Source organism: Littorina saxatilis, linkage group LG6 (genome assembly GCF_037325665.1).
Source record: "Littorina saxatilis isolate snail1 linkage group LG6, US_GU_Lsax_2.0, whole genome shotgun sequence".
In the NCBI taxonomy this organism is placed as follows: domain Eukaryota; kingdom Metazoa; phylum Mollusca; class Gastropoda; order Littorinimorpha; family Littorinidae; genus Littorina; species Littorina saxatilis.
Genome location: NC_090250.1, coordinates 14,651,274 through 14,672,121, shown reverse-complemented (window position 1 = coordinate 14,672,121; position 20,848 = coordinate 14,651,274). Strand labels below are relative to the sequence as shown.

The 20,848-nt window shown below is 42.8% G+C and overlaps 1 protein-coding gene across 5 annotated transcripts; it reads left to right on the top strand.

Moving 5' to 3' along the window:
* Nucleotides 1-494: 494 nt before the first annotated feature.
* On the top strand, nt 495-13,646 carry LOC138968585 (histone acetyltransferase p300-like). Of its 5 annotated transcripts, none has more exons than XM_070341175.1 (5): nt 495-1,100; nt 1,417-1,515; nt 8,611-8,823; nt 9,554-9,664; nt 12,792-13,646. In XM_070341175.1, exons 2-5 carry the CDS (start codon nt 1,440-1,442, stop codon nt 12,866-12,868), a joined length of 477 nt encoding a protein of 158 aa, XP_070197276.1. In that variant the 5' UTR covers nt 495-1,100; nt 1,417-1,439; the 3' UTR covers nt 12,869-13,646. The 5 variants fall into 5 exon arrangements, with proteins under 5 accessions (XP_070197276.1, XP_070197273.1, XP_070197275.1 ...); XM_070341172.1 differs by having other exon boundaries at nt 8,608-8,823; XM_070341174.1 differs by lacking the exon at nt 8,611-8,823 and adding an exon at nt 5,843-6,055 and having other exon boundaries at nt 523-1,100.
* The last annotated feature ends 7,202 nt before the right edge of the window (nt 13,647-20,848 follow it).

Below are 20,848 nucleotides of genomic sequence, written 5' to 3'. Positions count from 1 at the left end.
GTTGTGCTGATGGGGTCTATGTCGACCAAAAGAGTGGGATTCCCTGTAGGTGGAGTTCCTGGAGGGGGATTCCCTGTATACAGGGAATCCCACAGGGTGGAGTTTTTTAATAAAACTTGCAAACCATACTCGAATTTCTATGAAATATCAAAAAAGATTGAAAAACATCATATTCTAACGATGTCGCCAAGCATCACGTGACTTTCAGCGATATCAGCGACACGCTACAGGAACTAAATCCTGTGGTATTCCCTGTATTCAGGGAATCCCTCTCCAGGAACTCCACCTACAGGGAATCCCACTCTTTTGGTCGACATAGACCCCATCAGCCTTGGTTGTGTCCCCCGGCATTGCTGCCGCAAAACAGTGAATCATTGTCTATCGTATCGGCATTACGTACGCTTTGTTGACTTACTCGTTTAAGAACTTGACGAAAACAGCTAAACGTAATCATGTCAGACTATACCACACACACACACACACACACACACACATTGTCATTCTAACGTAGCCTATTTCCATCAGACCTGCCTACACTTACTTCGATTCAGTGTCTGTTTCAGTTCCGCAGTATTCAACAACAACAACAACAACAACAACAACAACAACAACAACAACAACAACAACAACAACTCAGATCTTGAGTACGGCATTTCGTGCTTTACTGATTCTGAGAAACATTACGTCGACATACAGAGTACATTTCTAGAATCGGTAATTCCCGGACTAGTTTCGTACATATATGACTAGATCATAATCCGGTCAAGTCAGTCATAGACTATAATTATGGTGCATTGATCCGACGTGCCAAGTCAATTCGAATATCCATCAAAGGGACACTGACTCCTCAATAAGGAGTAGGAAGAATTAAAGCCAAGATATACTGAGCAGGACAAGCCAAACTTGACAAGTCACATAGACTCCTGCTGCCAGTTCTTGGGTGGCGAAATTTCATCAGCTTCTGCGTCATAAATGGAGCCTGGAAACTCTGAAACTGTGTGCCTATTGGAACTGCTAATGTGATATCAGGGTTGAGCCGAGTTGCCTCGATAAACCCGACCGGTGATTTTCCGAACGGTTTCAGTGCTCGCATTTGAGAGGTAAGTTGTTGTTTAGTTTATGAATTGATGTTGATCTTGTTTTAGGCATATGCCTCGGCTCTCGTCTGAACTGATATTCTCTCTCACTCACTCTCTCTCTCTCTTTCTCTCAGTGTGTGTGTGTGACGGTGTGTGTGTGTGTGTGTGTGTCAGTGTGTATCAATGTCTGCTTGAGCTGTTATTTGTGGACTTTGTAACACTTGCCAGTGGGGATTCAAAATTATATTTTTTACCCCCATCCCAATTCACCCCCCCCCCCCCCTCTTCCCTACATTAAAAAAAAGATTCATTGTTGTTGTTTTTGTCTTACATTCAGGTTTACCTCTTTCTGCCAAAAAGATGGACGATAACAACGTAAACGGACCTCCGACCAAAAGAGCAAGACAGGAGGACCCAGCACCGCCAAGCAACCAAGGTAGACCTTCCAATAGACGAATTCAAAAACTGTTTGTTTGTTTGTTTGTTTGTTTGCTTAACGCCCAGCCGACCACGAAGGGCCATATCAGGGCGGTGCTGCTTTGACATAACGTGCGCCACACACAAGACAGAAGTCGCAGCACAGGCTTCACGGGGGATAACCTGTCAAAGGCCGAACAGAAGCCGAAGGCCGCTCATGACACGTGTGAAGGCAAGTTTTGTCTGTTTTCTAGGTATTGTTTGATTTATGTGGGGATTTAAGGTAAGCTACTGATTCAGCGATGACTAAATTTGTTTCTCGATGCATAAAAAGTCAGGGAGCGATTGATATTTGCCCGTAAATAGCCTTCAAAGCTGAAAATGTCCGCGATCGAGCACCGGAAATGGCTGTTCGATGGGTTTTGCAAGTAGAAATGTGCTTTATTTCACCAAATCAGCTCGTATTTGGTGTGGGTACGGGATTCTAGAGGACGAAGGAGTCATAAGAGGTGCAAAGAAGTGCTATTTGGGAGTAGAATAAATCTTCCGAGACAGTAGACAAGAGAAGGTCATATTTGAGAGATGCGCGTAGGCCGATTGTCTTTCCGACAAGCGAATGATACAGCAGATTTGACCAGAAACCTAGTCTCTAGTTTTTATGAATGAGTTTTTTAATTAAAACAATCACGAGAACTCTCTCGCTTAGCCTAATGGCTGTTCGATGGGTTTCGCAAGTAGAAATGTGCTTTATTTCACCAAATCAGCTCGTATTTGACATCGGTTTGGTATATATATATATATTTTCTAATCCTACTGCGAACTGGATAGCAGACGCGGCACGACTGTGAACCCATTTTTTACTTCAAAGTGTGGGGGGATCTTCCCACACTTTGAAGTAAACTCAGTAACTTACTTCAAAGCGTGGGACTTTTGCATCGCCTGTTTGAGCCTGATGATTTTGTCAAAAAAAATGGCAAAGTCTTTTGGATGAGTGAACAGAAAAAGTGAGCGAGCCAAGAAACATAGTGATGTTTGTTAACAAAATCAGGCTTTAAGCAATGTCCCATTGTTGAGTGTGACGAAAACTCGTGGTGACGATTTTAAAACATGTTGGGTCACGCATGGTCCAATCTTACATGGTCCAATCTTACATGGTCCAACCTTACATGGTCCAATCTTACATGGTCCAATCTTACATGGTCCATATATATATTATTGGACCATGTAAGATTGGACCATGTAAGATTGGACCATGTAAGATTGGACCATGTAAGGTTGGACCATGTAATATTGGACCATGTAAGATTGGACCATGTAAGGTTGGACCATGTAAGGTTGGACCATGTAAGATTGGACCATGTAAGATTGGACCATGTAAGGTTGGACCATGTAAGGTTGGGCCATGTTATATAGGACCATGTAAGATTGGACCATGTAAGGTTGGACCATGTAAGGTTGGACCATGCAAGGTTGGACCATGCAAGGTTGGACCATGCAAGGTTGGACCATGTAAGGTTGGACCATGTAAGGTTGGACCATGTAATGTTGGACCATGTAAGGTTGGACCATGTAAGATTGGACCATGCAAGATTGGACCATGTAAGATTGGACCATGTAAGGTTGGACCATGTAAGATTGGACCATGTAAGGTTGGACCATATAAGGTTGGACCATGTAAGATTGGACCATGTAAGATTGGACCATGTAAGATTGGACCATGCGTGACCCAACATGTTTTAAAATCGTCACCACGAGTTTTCGTCACACTCAACAATGGGACATTGCTTAAAAGCCTGATAACAAACATCACTATGTTTCTTGGCTCGCTCACTTTTTCTGTTCACTCATCCAAAAGACTGCCATTTTTTTGGACAAAATCATCAGGCTCAAACAGGCATGCAAAAGTCCCACGCTTTGAAGTAAGTTACTTCAAAGTGTGGGAAGATCCCCCCACACTTTGAAGTAAAAACTGAGTTTACTTCAAAGTGTGGGGCACATCCCCACACTTTGAAGTAATTTACTTCAAAGTGTGGGATTACTTCAAAGTGTGGTGCAACAGTCGTGCCGCGTCTGCTATCCAGTTCGCGGTAGGATTAGAAAATATATATATATACCAAACCGATGTCAAATACGAGCTGATTTGGTGAAATAAAGCACATTTCTACTTGCGAAACCCATCGAACAGCCATTAGGCTAAGCGAGAGAGTTCTCGTGATTGTTGTAATTAAAAAACTCATTCGTAAAAACTAGAGACTAGGTTTCTGGTCAAAACGAATGGTTAATCTGCTGTATCATTCGCTTGTCGGAAAGACAATCGGCCTACGCGCCTCTCTCAAATATGACCTTCTCTTGTCTACTGTCTCGGAAGATTTATTCTACTCCCAAATAGCACTTCTTTGCACCTCTTATGACTCCTTCGTCCTCTAGAATCCCGTACCCACACCAAATACGAGCTGATTTGGTGAAATAAAGCACATTTCTACTTGCAAAACCCATCGAACAGCCATTTCCGGTGCTCGATCGCGGACATTTTCAGCTTTGAAGGCTATTTATAGGCAAATATCAATCGCTCCCTGACTTTTTATGCATCGAGAAACAAATTTAGTCATCGCTGAATCAGTAGCTTACCTTAAATCCCCACATAAATCAAACAATACCTAGAAAACAGACAAAACTTGCCTTCACACGTGTCATGAGCGGCCTTCGGCTTCTGTTCGGCCTTTGACCGGTTATCCCCCGTGGGCTTCGTGTCTCCCCCAGTCACATTATTCTGACACCGGACCAACCAGTCCTAGCAATAACCCCATAATGCCAGACGCCAGGCGGAGCAGCCCCTAGATTGCCAATTTTAAAGTCTTAGGTATGACCCGGCCGGGGTTCGAACCCACGACCTCCCGATCACGGGGCGGACGCCTTACCACTCCGTCGCGATATAACCTTCGTGGTTGAAAACGACGTTAAACACCAAATAAAGAAAGAAAGAAAGCCTTACCACTAGGCCAACCGTGCCGGTATTCAAAAACTAACTCTGTCAGGTGTGCATGGGTTGTGAAAGAGTCAATGCCCTTGCTTCTAACTTGGAAAAACATGTGAGGGGCCAATCACTAGCGAGGGGTGTGTCGGAAACACGTGGACAGGATCACTAGTGAAGGTATTTGTCAGACGAAAAGCAAGGGTATTCACTCTTTCACAACCCACACAAACCCGACCGAGTTATTTTCGAAAATCATCTATTTAAAGATACTTAGATTTTGTTTAACCTTCATGCACAACACCATAGATAACAGTATGCATCCTACCACTTCTGACACATACCAAAATTCAACAGACAAGCTGCCTCTTATGATGAGTGGGACTTTTATATGACCCCCCCCCCTCACACACACACCCAAAACACACACACACACACACACACGCACACACACCTACACACACACACACACACACACGCACACACACAGAACAGAGGGAAAGAAAAACAAGTCGCGTAAGGCGAAAATACAACATTTAGTCAAGTAGCTGTCGAACTCACAGAATGAAACTGAACGCAATGCCATTTTTCAGCAAGAATGTATACTCGTAGCATCGTCAGTCGACCGCTCATGGCAAAGGCAGTGAAATTGACAAGAAGAGCGGGGTAGTAGTTGCGCTAAGAAGGATAGCACGCTTTTCTGTACCTCTCTTTGTTTTAACTTTCTGAGCGTGTTTTTAATCCAAACATATCATATCTATATATTTTTGGAATCAGGAACCGACAAGGAATAAGATGAAAGTTTGATAATAATTTTTATATATTTAATTTTCAGAGCTTGTTTTTAATCCAAATATAACATATTTATATGTTTTTGGAATCAGAAAATGATGGAGAATAAGATGAACGTAAATTTGGATCGTTTTATAAATTTTTATTTTTTTTTACAATTTTCAGATTTTTAATGACCAAAGTCATTAATTAATTTTTAAGCCACCAAGCTGAAATGCAATACCGAAGTCCGGGCTTCGTCGAAGATTACTTGACCAAAATTTCAACCAATTTGGTTTAAAAATGAGGGCGTGACAGTGCCGCCTCAACTTTCACGAAAAGCCGGATATGACGTCATCAAAGACATTTATCAAAAAAAGAAAAAAACGTCTGGGGATTTCATACCCAGGAACTCTCATGTCAAATTTCATAAAGATCGGTCCAGTAGTTTAGTCTGAATCGCTCTACACACACACACAGACACACACACACGCGCACGCACGCACATACACCACGACCCTCGTCTCGATTCCCCCCTCTACGTTAAAACATTTAGTCAAAACTTGACTAAATGTAAAAATGGTATATCAGTCACGTGTTTCAGCAGGTGAAGAGCCAAATCAGCGACGGCAGGTCTATACCAACGCAGAGAAGACCAAACTGATCCAGCAACAGCTAGTTTTACTTCTGCACGCCCACAAGTGTCAGCGCCAGGCGATGGTTAATGGCGAATATACCTGTCGCCTGCCGTACTGTCGTACCATGAAGAATGTACTCAACCACATGACGATTTGCACCACAGGAAAATCGTGTGAAGGTGAGATTTTGACACGCACGTGTGTGTTTGTGTGTGTGTGTGTGTGTATATATGATATATGTGTGTGTGTGTGTGTGTGTGTGTGTGTGTGTGTGTGTGTGTGTGTGTGCGCGCGTGTGTGTGTGTGTGTGTGTGTGTGTGTGTGTGTGTGTGTGATTTTGGTGAACTGACTGGGATGTGCCAATCCTCTCTCAACACTGACTAACTCGCCGTGATATTCTTTTTACATTTAGTCAAGTTTTGATTTTATTCTTTTTGTTCACTGCTGGCTTTTCTCTCCCTCCTTTCAGTGGCTCATTGTGCGTCGTCAAGGCAGATCATCACCCATTGGAAAAACTGTGGCAGACATGACTGCCTCGTGTGCATGCCTCTCCGTCGCGTCGGCGTTCCCGGCAGACCTCGTGAGTTCTCTGTCAGGCCATAGACCAAATAGCCTGGACCGCCAACTCGTCACGTGACCCTTCGAGGTTACGACGCTCGACTTTCAGGGGCGCTTAGCGTCCGGTTTGAAAGGCCAGCGATTTGAAGACAGTGAAAAGAAAGCACGCTCCAGTTATTTGTGACAATGGGAGGTGACAATGAACTGGATTTTCCAAAACTCCAAACTAAACTTAACAAAACAAGAGCTGAGATATTCACCTAATATAACTTGATATGTTCCATATGCACTTTAGCTGAGTTTATTTTAGCATTTTCAGAACTTACCTCGGCAACTTCGTCCATGTTTACAATCGACACCGGATATGACATCCCCCTGATTTCTGAAAGGCCATGTAAGCGTTGGTTCCTAAATGCGAGAGACCGCTACCTCGTAATAGAGAGAAAGAGCGGAGAAAGACCTAGTTGGCGGTGGTTCAGGATAAATGGTCTATGGTCAGGCTAACGCTTTTCTCCTCTGAGCCAAAAACTACAAGCATTAACCTTAACGGGTCAAGATATCCGCCCGTGGCCGTGGTGACACGGGGTGGGACATGGAAACCGTTTCTGGGTCAGCACAAACAGGTTTGACATATAACGTGCGCCACACACAAGACAGAAGTCTTCATGTCTCACCCAGTCACATTATTCTGACACCGGACCAACCAGTCCCAGCACTAACCCCATAATCCCAGACGCCAGGCGGAGCAGCCACTAGATTGCCAATTTTAAAGTCTTAGGTATGACCCGGCCGGGGTTCGAACCCACGACCTCCCGATCACGGGGCAGACGCCTTACCACTAGGCCAACCGTGCCGGTATTCAAAAACTAACTCTGTCAGGTGTGCATGGGTTGTGAAAGAGTCAATGCCCTTGCTTCTAACTTGGAAAAACATGTGAGGGGCCAATCACTAGCGAGGGCTGTGTCGGAAACACGTGGACAGGATCACCAGTGAAGGTATTTGTCAGACGAAAAGCAAGGGTATTCACTCTTTCAGAACCCATACAAACCCGACCGAGTTATTTTCGAAAATCGTGTATTTAAAGACACTTAGATTTTGTTTAACCTTCATGCACAACACCATAGATAACAGTATGCATCCTACCACTTCTGACACATACCAAAATTCAACAGACAAGCTGCCTCTTATGATGAGTGGGACTTTTATATGACCCCCCCCCTCACACACACACACACCCAAAACACACACACACACACACACACACACACACACACGCACACAGAACAGAGGGATAGAAAAGCAAGTCGCGTAAGGGTTAAGGCGAAATTACTACATTTAGTCAAACTGTGGAACTCACAGAATGAAACTGAACGCACTGCATTTTTTCACAATGACCGTAGTCCGCCGCTTGTGCAAAACGGAGTGAAACTAACGAGCCTGTTCAGCGCGGTAGTGGTTCTGTGCTACATAGCACGCTTTTCTGTACCTCTCTTCGTTTTAACTTTCTGAGCGTGTTTTTAATCCAAACATATCATATCTATATGTTTTTGGAATCAGGGACCGACAAGGAATAAGATGAAATTGTTTTTAAATCGATTTTGGAAATTTAATTTTGATCATAATTTTTATATTTTTAATTTTCAGAGCTTGTTTTCAATCCAAACATAACATGTTTATATGTTTTTGGAATCAGGAAATAATGTAAGATAAGATGAACGTAAATTTGGATCGTTTTATATAAAAATATTATTACAATTTTCAAATTTTTAATGACCAAAGTCATCAAATAATTTTTAAGCCACCAAGCTGAAATGCAATACCGAAGTCTGGCCTTTGTCGAAGATTGCTTTACAAAAATTTCAATCAATTTGATTGAAAAATGAGGGTGTGACAGTGCCTCAACTTCTACAAAAAGCCGGATATGACGTCATCAAAAGTATTTATCGAAAAAAAGAAAAAAATGTCCGGGGATATCATTCCCAGGAACTCTCATGTCAAATTTCATAAAGATCGGTCCAGTAGTTTGGTCTGAATCGCTCTACACACACACACGCACAGACAGACAGACACACACACATACACCACGACCCTCGTCTCGATTCCCCCTCTATGTTAAAACATTTAGTCAAAACTTGACTAAATGTAAAACAGTTATATCAGTCACGTGTTTCAGCAGGTGAAGAGCCAAATCAGCGACGCCGGCAGGTCCATACTGACGCAGACATGGCCAAACTGATCCAGCGACAGCTAGTTTTACTTCTGCACGCCCACAAGTGTCAGCGCCAGGCGATGGTAAATGGCGAATTTACATGTCGTCTGCCGTACTGTCGTAACATGAAGAATGTACTCAACCATATACAGATTTGCACCACAGGAAAATCGTGTAAAGGTAAGATTTTGACACGCACGTGTGTATGTGTGAGTGTGTGTGTGTTCGTGTGTATATGTTAGTGTGTGTGTGTGTGTGTGTGTGTGTGTGTGTACCCCCGTTTCCACAGGTTTGGTTGCCTAAATCACCATAAGGCAACCATCCACACGTGGATGGCAACCTAAACTCTGGATGACAACCTAATTGTGTGGATGGTCGCTTCATTTAACACCGTTAAATTGACTTTTTTGACGGAAAGAATGTCATAACAATGTTCAAAATGACATTCTTTCCGTCCTCTATAGGCGACGAAATAGGTCAAATTTTGTGCATTTTTTAGTGCAAAATTCTTCGATGCCGGAGCGAGTACTGCACCCAGTGCTGTTGTAGTGCAAGTGCACTAGAAAGGCACTACACCCAGTGCCGCCTCTTAGGTAACCATCCACACTTTAGGTACGTGTGTGCGCGCCTGTGTGAGCGTGTGTGTGTGTGTGTTTGTGTCCAGCAGCGCATGTCATATTTATGTGCAGTGGGTGCATACGTGTGAATGTATTTGTGTGTGTGTGTGTGTGTGTGTGTGCGTGTTTGTGTGTGTGTGTGTGTGTGTGTGTGTGTGTGTGATTTTGGTGAACTGGGATGTGCCAATCCTCTCTCAACACTGACTAACTCGCCGTGAGATTCTTTTTACATTTAGTCAAGTTTTGATTTTATTCTTTTTATTCACTGCTGCCTTTCTTCTCCCTCCTTTCAGTGGCTCATTGTGCGTCGTCAAGGCAGATCATCACCCATTGGAAAAACTGTGTCAGACATGACTGCCCCGTGTGCATGCCTCTCCGTCCCGTCGGCGTTCCAAACAGACCTCGTGAGTTGTCTGTCAGGCCATAGACCAAATAGCCCGGACCGCCAACTCGTCATGTGACCCTTCGAGGTTACGACGCTCGACTTTCAGGGGCGCTTAGCGTCCGGTTTGAAAGGCCAGCGATTCGAAGACAGTGAAAAGAAGGCACGCTCCAGTTATTTGTGACAATGGGAGGTGACAATGAACTGGATTTTCCAAACCTCCAAACTAAACTTAACAAAACAAGAGCTGAGATATTCACCTAATATAACTTGATATGTTCCATATGCACTTTAGCTGAGTTTATTTTAGCATTTTCAGAACTTACCTCGGCAACTTCGTCCATGTTTACAATCGACACCGGATATGACATCCCCCTGATTTCTGAAAGGCCATTCTTTCTAAAAATGTATTTATTTACTTTAAAAAAAGAAGTTAATAATGTATTCATTTAAAAAAAAATCTCCCTCCCTCTGTCTGTCTTGTCTCCGTGTCCCACCCCCATATTACCAAGGGAGGCTTCTTGACCCCGTTAAGGTCAACACTTGTTTATTTAGTTTTCATAGATACCTATTCGTCAAACCAGATTAAATCCGTTGGATTGAGGAAGTCAAACCTACAGTCTAGCTAACGCATGCAAATTCCGTGTCATACAGGGCTAAAACGCAAAACAGCAATAAACACAATGTACGTTGGATATTATTACTGTCTGCAATGACTACCAAACACAGCATTTAGATTTGAAAAAAGAACGCTCAAACACTAATTCTAAGTTCTTCCTCGCGTGTGTTGTCATCTTTTCAACTCCCCCCAAAACGAAATCTGTGTCTCTAGGAATGGCGCATGAAGTACTTAGGGTCGAAAGGTAGGACGAAAACTAGGAGTCGCGCAAAGTGCGTCACAATGAGAATTACAGTCTGAGATTCCTACTCAAAACACAGCCGTTTGCAATTTGAGTAACTCGGCGCTGGTGTGTGTTCACCTAATTACAACCCCTCATCTGAACTGTATATATAGCTCTTGGGGCGGTTTGAGACAGTTTTCTTGTTAGATATGATCCCTTTACATGTTCCAAACACTAACCTTTCTTGATCTCTGAGCCAAACAAACATTTAAGGCAAAGAGGCATGTGTTTCACTAAACGGGTTATGCGCTATTTTGATTAACTATGTGTCATGCCTGAACAAGCAATAAACCAGTTTAAATACAGGAAAGCAGGTCTCATGGAAATTCGCTACATGTTTGAACTAGCAAAAGACACGCAGTTTCTTCGATTACTTCTTTCTCTCAGAAACTTGTGTTCAACTGTCCTTTACGATGACATCCCCTAGAACCCCCCTCCCCCCCCCCCCCCCTTCCCCCCCTCCCCCCCCCTTCCCCCCTCTTATTTCCCGTTACGGTTGGTGGAAGTTCAGAAAGGACCTAAATGTCCAGTGTGTGTGTGTGTGTGTGTGTGTGAGAGAGAGAGAGAGAGAGAGAGAGAGAGAGAGAGAGACAGAGACAGAGACAGAGACAGAGACAGAGAGAGAAAGAGAGAGTGTGTGTATGTGTGTGTGTGTGCTCGCGTGTATGCATTCGTACTTGTGCGTGTGTGTGTTTGAGTGTGTGTGTGTGTGTGTGTGTGTGTGTGTGTGTGTGTGTGTGTGTGTGTGTGTGCCGCATGCGTGTGTTTGTGTGTGTAGCGATTAAGTGAATGTGTGTGCGAGAGAGCGGGAGGAGAGAGTGAGGGTGCATGACATTCATCTATGTGTCCAGATAAAAGTTCTTGTAGGAAGAAGAAACAAGTCGCGTAAGGCGAAATTACTACATTTAGTCAAGCTGTGGAACTCACAGAATGAAACTGAACGCACTGCATTTTTTCACAATGACCGTAGTCCGCCGCTCGTACAAAAGGCAGTGAAATTGACGAGCCTGTTTAGCGCGGTAGTGGTTGCGCTGTGCTGCATAGCACGCTTTTTTGTACCTCTCTTCGTTTTAACTTTCTGAGCGTGTTTTTAATCCAAACATATCATATCTATATGTTTTTGGAATCAGGAACCGACAAGGAATAAGATGAAATTGTTTTTAAATCGATTTCGGAAATTTTATTTTAATCATAATGTTTATATTTTTAATTTTCAGAGCTTGTTTTTAATCCGAATATAACATATTTATATGTTTTTGAAATCAGAAAATGATGAAGAATAAGATGGATCGTTTTATAAAAAATAAAAAAAATAAAAATAATAAAATAAAAATTGTATTACAATTTTCCGATTTTTAATGACCAAAGTCATTAATTAATTTTCAAGCCTCCAAGCTGAAATGCAATACCGAAGTCCGGCCTTCGTCGAAGATTGCTTGGCCAAAATTTCAATTTTATTGAAAAATGAGGGTGTGACAGTGCCGCCTCAACTTTTACAAAAAGCCGGATATGACGTCATCAAAGACATTTATCAAAAAAAATGAGAAAAAACATCTGGGGATATTATACCCAGAAACTCTCATGTAAAATTTCATAAAGATCGGTCCAGTAGTTTACTCTAAATCGCTCTACACACACACGCGCACAGACAGACAGACAGACAGACACACACACACACACACACACATACATACACCACACACATACACACACACACATACACACACACACACACACACACACAGACCGGCACGGTTGGCCTAGTGGTAGGCTAAGGCGTCCGCCCCGTGATCGGGAGGTCGTGGGTTCGAACCCCGGCCGGGTCATACCTAAGACTTTAAAATTGGCAATCTAGTGGCTGCTACGCCTGGCGTCTGGCATTATGGGGTTAGTGCTAGGACTGGTTGGTCCGGTGTCAGAATAACGTGACTTGGTGAGACATGAAGCCTGTGCTGCGACTTCTGTCTTTTGTGTTTATGTCAAAGCAGCACCGCCCTGATATGGCCCTTCGTGGTCGGCTGGGCGTTAAGCAAACAAACAAACAAACAAACACACACACACACACACACACACACACACCCACACACACACACATACACCACGACCCTCGTCTCGATTCCCCCTCTATGTTAAAACATTTAGTGAAAACTTGATTAAATGTAAAAAAAAAAAACACAAAAAAACAATGCGCGCCACATTTAGTCATTTAAGCTTGCCAATCCTCGTAATGCTGACTCTTCTTTTCAGGCGTTGCGCAGCAGCCCTTTCGCCAAGGACCAATCGTGGCTGGAAGAGCTCCCTGGAACTTTGTGGAAGGAGGATAGATTACCTGTCTTTGCACATGGTGCTGAACTGGCTGAACCATGGCTTTCTGTGTCCTGCGTAACCGTCTAACGATCTGTAAAAATCGTAATAACATGCCGTATGTATCTGGTAGGGTTAGGTACAATATATCTTACAAACTGTTCTGATTGTTGATGTTGTTCAGTGTTACTTTTATTATTATCATTTTTATTATTATTATTATTATTATTATTAGACGTATTATCATCATTGCTTGTATAGTTCAACTTGATCTTGTGGTGGATTTTGACCACACACACAAAAATATGCACGTGGTGGCACCGACCACTGTCTTTCCGCACATCTAATTTGTTTGAGGTTTCCCGTTACCATAGACTTATAGCTACGTACCGTCATCGACCTAATCGGGGCCCAGAGAGGAGGGGGGGAGGCGGGGCGGGGGGGGGGGGTGTGTGCTCACTGCTGTGATTGCTATTTCGTTTACATGCATTAGTGTCTGTAATTACTTTCGTTCAGGGCCCGTAAGTTTTACTATTATTGAAACGATAGTTTCATGCCGCTTTAAATAACGTATTGGATATCAAACCTTGAACTCATCATCATTCGATTACCACACGTATAAACAAACAGAAAAGGCAATCAGTTAAACACAACGGATGGTGAAGTATAGATAACCAGCAATCACATGAAATAAAGTACAGTCGCATACAGATTGTAGTATGAACACAGGCAAGCTCAGTGACGCAAAAAGAAAAAAAAAATATACACTGCAAGGGCGGATCCAGGATCTTAAGGAAGGGGGGGCACACCCAAACTTTTTTGCACTTTTGAATTGAGGGCGCAAAGCGCCCGAACATTTTAGGGGGGTCCGAGGGCATGCCCCCCGGAATTTGTTTTTTCAAGGAAGCAAAATGCTGCAATCTAGGGCCACCTGAGCTCAGAAACTGTCATTTAATCATCTGGCCAAATTTCCATTTTTAAGCCTTATGTTTTTCCTTTTTTTCAAATCCTGTGCATCACACCCAACGGTTTCCAACTTTTTGATATGCGGATGTGACGTCACGTGTTTAAAACTGTAATCACGCGAACAAAATATTGCTGCTGTGATCTTCGTTGGTTCTTGGCGTGTGCTTCTTGAAAACTTGACCAAGATCGATAATATTGTACTTGCTGGTGATCGGAGAGGAGAAATCTGATGAGGAGTCAGAAATCAGGCCCCCATGAGGCTGGTCAGTTTTTGGGGACCTTCTTTCCATTATTTCTTTTTTCCTCTCTCTCTCTCTCTCTCTCTCTCTCTCTCTCTCTCTCTCTCTCTCTCTCTCTCTCTCTCTCTCTCTCTCTCTCTCTCTCTCTCTCTCTCTTTTTTCTCCGTGAAGGGGGGGCCCGGGCCCCCTTCGCCCCCACCCCCCCTAAATCCACCACTACACTGATCGAGGCATACGTACCCTAAGTTAAGACTGAAAGTACTTTCAAATCAAACCGGGAAAGGGTGGCCGAGTGGTAAGTGCACTTGCCTCGGAAGCGAGAGATTGCGAGTTCGACCCTGGGTCGGGGCGTTAGCAATTTTCTTCCCTTCGTGTACACTACATTGGGGTGTGCACATTAAAGATCCTACGATTGACAAAAGGGTCTTTCCTGGCAAAAATGTATAGGCATAGATAAAAAAAAAATGTCCACCAAATACCCGTGTGACTTGGAATAATAGGCCGTGAATAGTAAATAATTATTCGCCGTAATCGCTTGAGATTTACTGGCCGATGTGAATGCGTGATATATTGTGTTAAAAATTCCATCTCACACGGTATAGATTAATATGTAAAGCGCTTAGATAACGTCAAGCGCTATATAAATCTCCCATATAAATAAAAATAAATAAATATAGATAAAAAACCGGCGCGCCAAACATCAATCATCAAAATCTGTCGATCTATCCGGCACACACACGTGCACACCGACCCCCACAAAAAAATGATTAAAAAAAAAGTATACAAAGTTCAGATCTTACAATCATTACAATTTATTTTGATTGATTCAGTCTTAGTTTAAAATGTTAAAAGAACAAGATGCCAGTTTTACAATTGTCAAGTTCGCCATGCCGTCTCTATCCACGTATTTTGAATTGCATACCATTCCCTCAGTGACTGGAGATTAATAAACTTGAATTTGAAATGCTAAAGCGTCTGTCGTCGGTCATTTCTTCAGTTCAGCCTGACTGCGCGAGTCCAGATGTGTTTGTGTAAAATTATGTCAATGCGTGTACTGCGGTGACCTTGTGTGTCAAGTCAGTCAGTATCCTTGGCACAAAGGGTCAAAAATCCACAAAATAAGGCGGCCTTAAAAAAATAAGCCCTTATTTTCAAAATAAGGCCTTATTTTTGAAAATAAGCCCCTATTTTCGAGAAATAAGGCCAGGCCTTATTTTGAAAATAAGGCCTTAAATCTCTATAGTCATTAAAAATGAAGGCGTAAAGAAACAAGGCCTTATTGATTTTAAGACCTTAATAGAATAAGGCCTTATTTTCGATAAAGCCTTAGGAAAATAAGGCCTTAAGAAAAATAAGCCCTTAAAAAAATAAGGCCTTAAAACAATAAGGCCTTATTTTTCTGCGCATCACTACTGCTCACCCTAATAGCAGCACACAACAAGGAACTTAGTCGATAATGATCGACAGGGGGGCGACTAATGGTTTAAATGTGAAATGTGTGTATAATAATGGGTGTGGGTCTGAAATGAAGTTAGGTAGTAGTTAACATTTGTTTTGAATAATTACGTGTATTGGTATTTTGACAATGTGGGTAGCATGGAAATGTAAGCATTTGAATGTAAGTCTTAGGTACCATTGTACCCAGGAAGTGAGACCAGAGATAGGAGTAGGTTGCAATAGCTTGTGTGGTCTTTGAGTTTTGTTTTTGGAAAGATATTGTTAAAGAAAAAGAAGACAATTACAGTAATGCAATATTTATTGTGAAAACCAACGATTGTACAAAGAACATGTGAAGCAACATTATGTCTATGATGGTGTGAAGAAAATTAGTTATGATTTATACTATTATTATTTAGACTTGAGACTGACAGTGTTGTGACGAGCGTTGGCTAATGGTAACGAGTACATATGTGTGTAGTTGTGGTGTGTGTGTGTGTGTTTGCGCGTTGGTTTGGATTATGGGTGTAATTTGTAAAACAGATGTGACAGTAATAATGGAGTTCGCATCAGTGAGGTTAGTTTGAAATGGAACACACGCACGTTTTTGAAAAAAACAATATGAAATTTTGAACCATGAGATCTTTATTAAAAAATAAACTGAACATCAGCAAAACATCAAAGCAATTATTAATAAGGTTTGAAAAGCTTGACTTACTATGTTAAATAGTGGATTGAAGGCTGAAAACGTTATTTACAAATTACATCTGAGATGGGGAGGGCGGGTGGGGGAAGTGCTGAAAGTGTGGATGAGAATAAAACAAAAATGCTGAGTGACAACAGGGAGGTTAAAGGCTGCCCTGTTCGTAGCGTTCATTAATTAATTCCAATTGTTTACATGTGCCAGTAATGTTATAAAACTGTACCTAAGGGGATATGATAACGATTGGCTGTAGCTTTCGAACACAGAACAAATTATTTCAGAATTGCAAAGTGGATTTGATAGTGTCGAATGTGAACAGAACAGTCTCAAAGTGAAAGTGGATGTTTTCCGGAAATTGCGAAGTTAACAAGAATACATTCTTCTTCTTCGTCGTTCACTAGATAACAAGAATACAGAAAAGCGCGCTTTCCTGCTTAGCACAATACACTACTGCGCCAACCTCTGCTTTGAGACACATGTTTACCGCCCTCAGCTAATTCAAGAAATCACCCCCCTCCTGCTAGGTACACGTGCACTCAAGTTAACCTCTGCTTTGACCTGTGTGCCAAGTCAGATGAGAGAGAGAGAAAGCGAGAGAGAGAGAGAGGGAGAGAGAGAGAGAGAGAGAGAGAGAGAGAGAGAGACAGACAGACAGACAGACAGACAGACACACATACATATACAGAAACAGACATAGAAACACAGAAGCGGAGAGACTCAAAGGGAGACACATACAAAGACATACATACAGAGAGAGAGAGAGAGAGAGAGAGAGAGAGAGAGAGAGAGAGAGAGAGAGAGAGAGAGAGAGAGAGAGAGAGAGAGAGAGAGAGAGAGAGAGAGAGAGAGAGAGAGAGAGAGAGAGAGAGAGAAAATGTAACTGATCTCGTGAGAACGGTTGAGGCCTTGCAAGGTTTTGACGGCAACAATAATTATTGTAGTTCTCTAAGACTTTATTTCTGTTTGATTTGTAATATGCTGGGAAGACATATTTATCAATTGATCAACAAAATAAAACATAATACAAAACGACACAACATTGTTAAAATCATTATTGGCCAACGTTGAACGTTAACAAAGGCCTCAATCTTCCCGCGCCGTAGACCAGATTAATAGGTGCTTGATTTTGGTATTTTGATTTACATAACATTAAACGTTTCTTGGGGTTCATGGTCATGGCAACAGCCATATTAATATTATATGATGTATAATATTATATTTCAGAATATGTGAATTACATGTCATCATACCAAACTGTCATACATTTTTATTCCTACATTATTCTGATTGAACACAACCAAACCTACTATCATTGAACACATCCAAATGCAAGCGCCTGTTCTTGACAACTTGCTTGGATCTCTTGTTTGGCCTGTAGGTAAAATGTACAATGTATTTTCTGATTTGTGCACAAAAGCTTCTTTTTTTTCTTTTTTTTTTTAACATAGCAATGTTTAATGTCACTGTATGTTTGAAAGACCATGGTCACATTTGTAAAACAAATGTTAAACTAGAAAATAAATAACATTTTGATTCATGATTTTTTCCTACACCTGTGCTGAAAATAAGACATAAAAATGTTGGTATATAAGTCACTCAAATGCAGTATAGTATGAATGGTTTGAGTTTGTTGCGGTTGACCCTGCACAGTTCGACCTATGATGTTTTTGTTGAACAATTTTGCCACAAACTCAGTGATGACCAATTTTGCCTTCACACCTCCCATAGGGTGACGGATTTCACAACTTCAAGTTCTACTGATGAACAATGTCACGTTGCCTTCACCCCTCCCATAGGGTGACGGATGTCACAACTTCCTGTGTACACAAACTGATGACGTATTTCACAACAAAATGGCGCTGCCCATGGTCAACCTCGAAACTAACCGTATGAATGGGGGCCTCCTGGCCCCCATAATAATTTAATGACACATATAGACACAACACGGCACACACACACACAGGGGCGGATCAGTTCATTTTATGGGGGGGGGTTTCCAAAAGTATATTGTGAAGATATGGGTGTGAAGGCGCGAAGCGCCGAGCCGACGGCGCAAAGCGCCTAGCTTGCTAGGGGGGTCCGGGGGCATGCCCCCCCGGAAAATTTTGTAAAAAAGGATGCAAAATGGTGCAATCTGGTGCATTTTGAGGATGATCATTACCAGTTTCAGGCAGCAGATTTTGTCACTGATTAATACCCCAAAAAAACACCATTTAAAAAAAAAATTTTTGGCTGGGGGGGGGTTTCCGGAAACCCCTGAAACCCCCCCCTCGTCCGCCCCTGACACATACACTCATACGCACGCGCACACTCTCGAACGCACACTATATGCGCGTGAGCGCGAAAAAAGAGATAATGAATGGAACAAGAGAAAACATTTCCAAACGATAAACATTATGACACTGGTTGAAATCGGTTGTCGCACCTGGACTCTCCTGTACCTACCCTAACGCATTTGCAACTGACACACACACACGCACTCACACACACAAACCTAGACACAAAGACACATAAAGACATTACAACACACAAACATCGTGGCACACACACACGCACGCACGCACGCACGCACACACCCCCTCTTTCTATCTTTCTCTCTGTGTCTAGCTGTCAGTCCCTCAGTTCGAAAATAAGCCCTTATTTTCTGAAATAAGGCCTCATTTGTGGGATTTTTGACCCTTTGTGCCAAGGATAAATCAGTGTGTGTGTGTGTGTGTGTGTGTGTGTGTGTGACAGTGTCAGTGTGCCACAGAGCCAGTGAGTCCAGATGTGTCTGTGTGTATGTCAATGCGTGTACGACGGTACGGCTGCGGTGACCTTGTGTGTCAAGTCAGTCAGTGTGTGTGTGAGTGTGTATCACAGTGTCGTGCCACAGAGGCGAGGTGGTGTGTACCCGCTGTGTGTGTGCGCGTCTCGTGTTTGACTTGAACCTCTCTCCGAGCTCTTGGCTCTCTCCCTCATTCGTAAAACATAGAATTTGATCTCTCGCTCTCCGGCCGCTGTCACGCCTTTCCCTCTCTTTGTTTCGAGTCCAACGCCTGAGTCGTCCCTCTCTAGCAGATTTCACTCCTGTTGGAACCTTATGTCATGATCATTTCCTAATGGAAATACACTGGTCAGCACATTACTGACACAGCATGATTTTCTCTGATTCTGTAGGTAAAATATCCTCGGGGTGTGGCTCAAACGTGCACACATTTGAAAACCAAATGAGAGTCACTTCCCTTCGTGCGCCAAAAATCAAAATCAAAACAATTCACTGGACGTGCATGGAAATAAATAATAGACTTAATAATAACACAGCAATACTCAAGCAAGCACCTATTTTGAATAGAAAGCTTTACTGTCAAAAACAACGACATTTAGTGATTCATATCCATGGATTCGCACCGCGGCAGAGCGGTTGTGTTAGGTCAGTTCCTCTTTCAAATTCAAGCGTGTAAGCTCAGCAGACGACGCATTAAGGTAAGCGCGGGTTAGCGTATTGTTGGTAAGGATTTTGGACCAAGGTTCAGGATGCAGTGCAAAACAGTGCGAAGCAATGGAATACGGACAGGATTCATAGGGGAAACGTGTGTGTGTGTGTGTGTGGGTGTGTGTGTGTGGGGGGTGTCGGGGAGGGGGTCAAGCAGAATAACCTTGTGAGAATATTTGACTGTGGTTACAAGTCTACACCACATGAATAAAAAAAACACCACAAGAAAGATATGTTGTTGGGGCGTTTAATTATTAACAAAACGTTACGTTCCCAGATATTTCGACCAGACAGACAAACACTAACTATACAGAAAAAAGCTTATCTGACAAAATGTTGTTTTGGGATTTCTACACCACATGGTTTTCCGCTTCCAGTCATAAACCTACACGTAACTCAGTGGTTTGATACAGCTTCAAGTGTCTTGGCCAGTGAAATAACAAGTTTGCTTCATAACAATATCCAAGAAAACGCACACAAAAATCCCGAATAATCTTAATTTGAAGTGTACAAAAAACCCACACATTTTTGGTAAACAATATTTTTGGGTTGCAAAAGAATGTTTGATCGACAAGGTTCTAAGAAGAATGCAAACCTCTTCTTCTTCTTCTTCCGTAGAGGACTGGGTTCTTGCGAACGTCTCAGAGTCCTGCGGTTGAGTCACTGTTACCGAGAGTGGCTAGCTCCGACAAACAGGGAGATTAAAAAGGTGGGGAGGTTTAAAACTATGGACGGGGAGAGTGCGTTCAGGGGACTCTCATGCCCGACTGCAGGAGACTGCCGCCGAGACGGGAGCGAAACGACTCCAGGGAGGGGGCCGACGATGATACCCGTGTTGGCAACTTATTCCAGTCGGAGATTGTGCGGGGGAAAAATGAGTTTGAAAGGGCTGGGTGGAGGGCGTACTCCTAGTGGTGCAGCCGGCCAGCTCCCCGTGTTCGAGGGTCGGAGGGAGAGGTGTACGCTGCTGCGGCGATGGCTACTAGTGAGTTTTTGACTTTGTACAACATCAATAGTCGCATGTTTTGGCGGCGGGTCTCCAGGCTGTCCCAGTTGAGTTTGTTGAGCATAGTGGTAACGGAGCCAGGGTTCCTGTCTGTGTAGTTGTTGAACACATACCTAGCTGCTCGTCGCTGGACCTTTTCAAGTGGAGCCTTTTTCTGTTCAAGGTGGGGGTCCC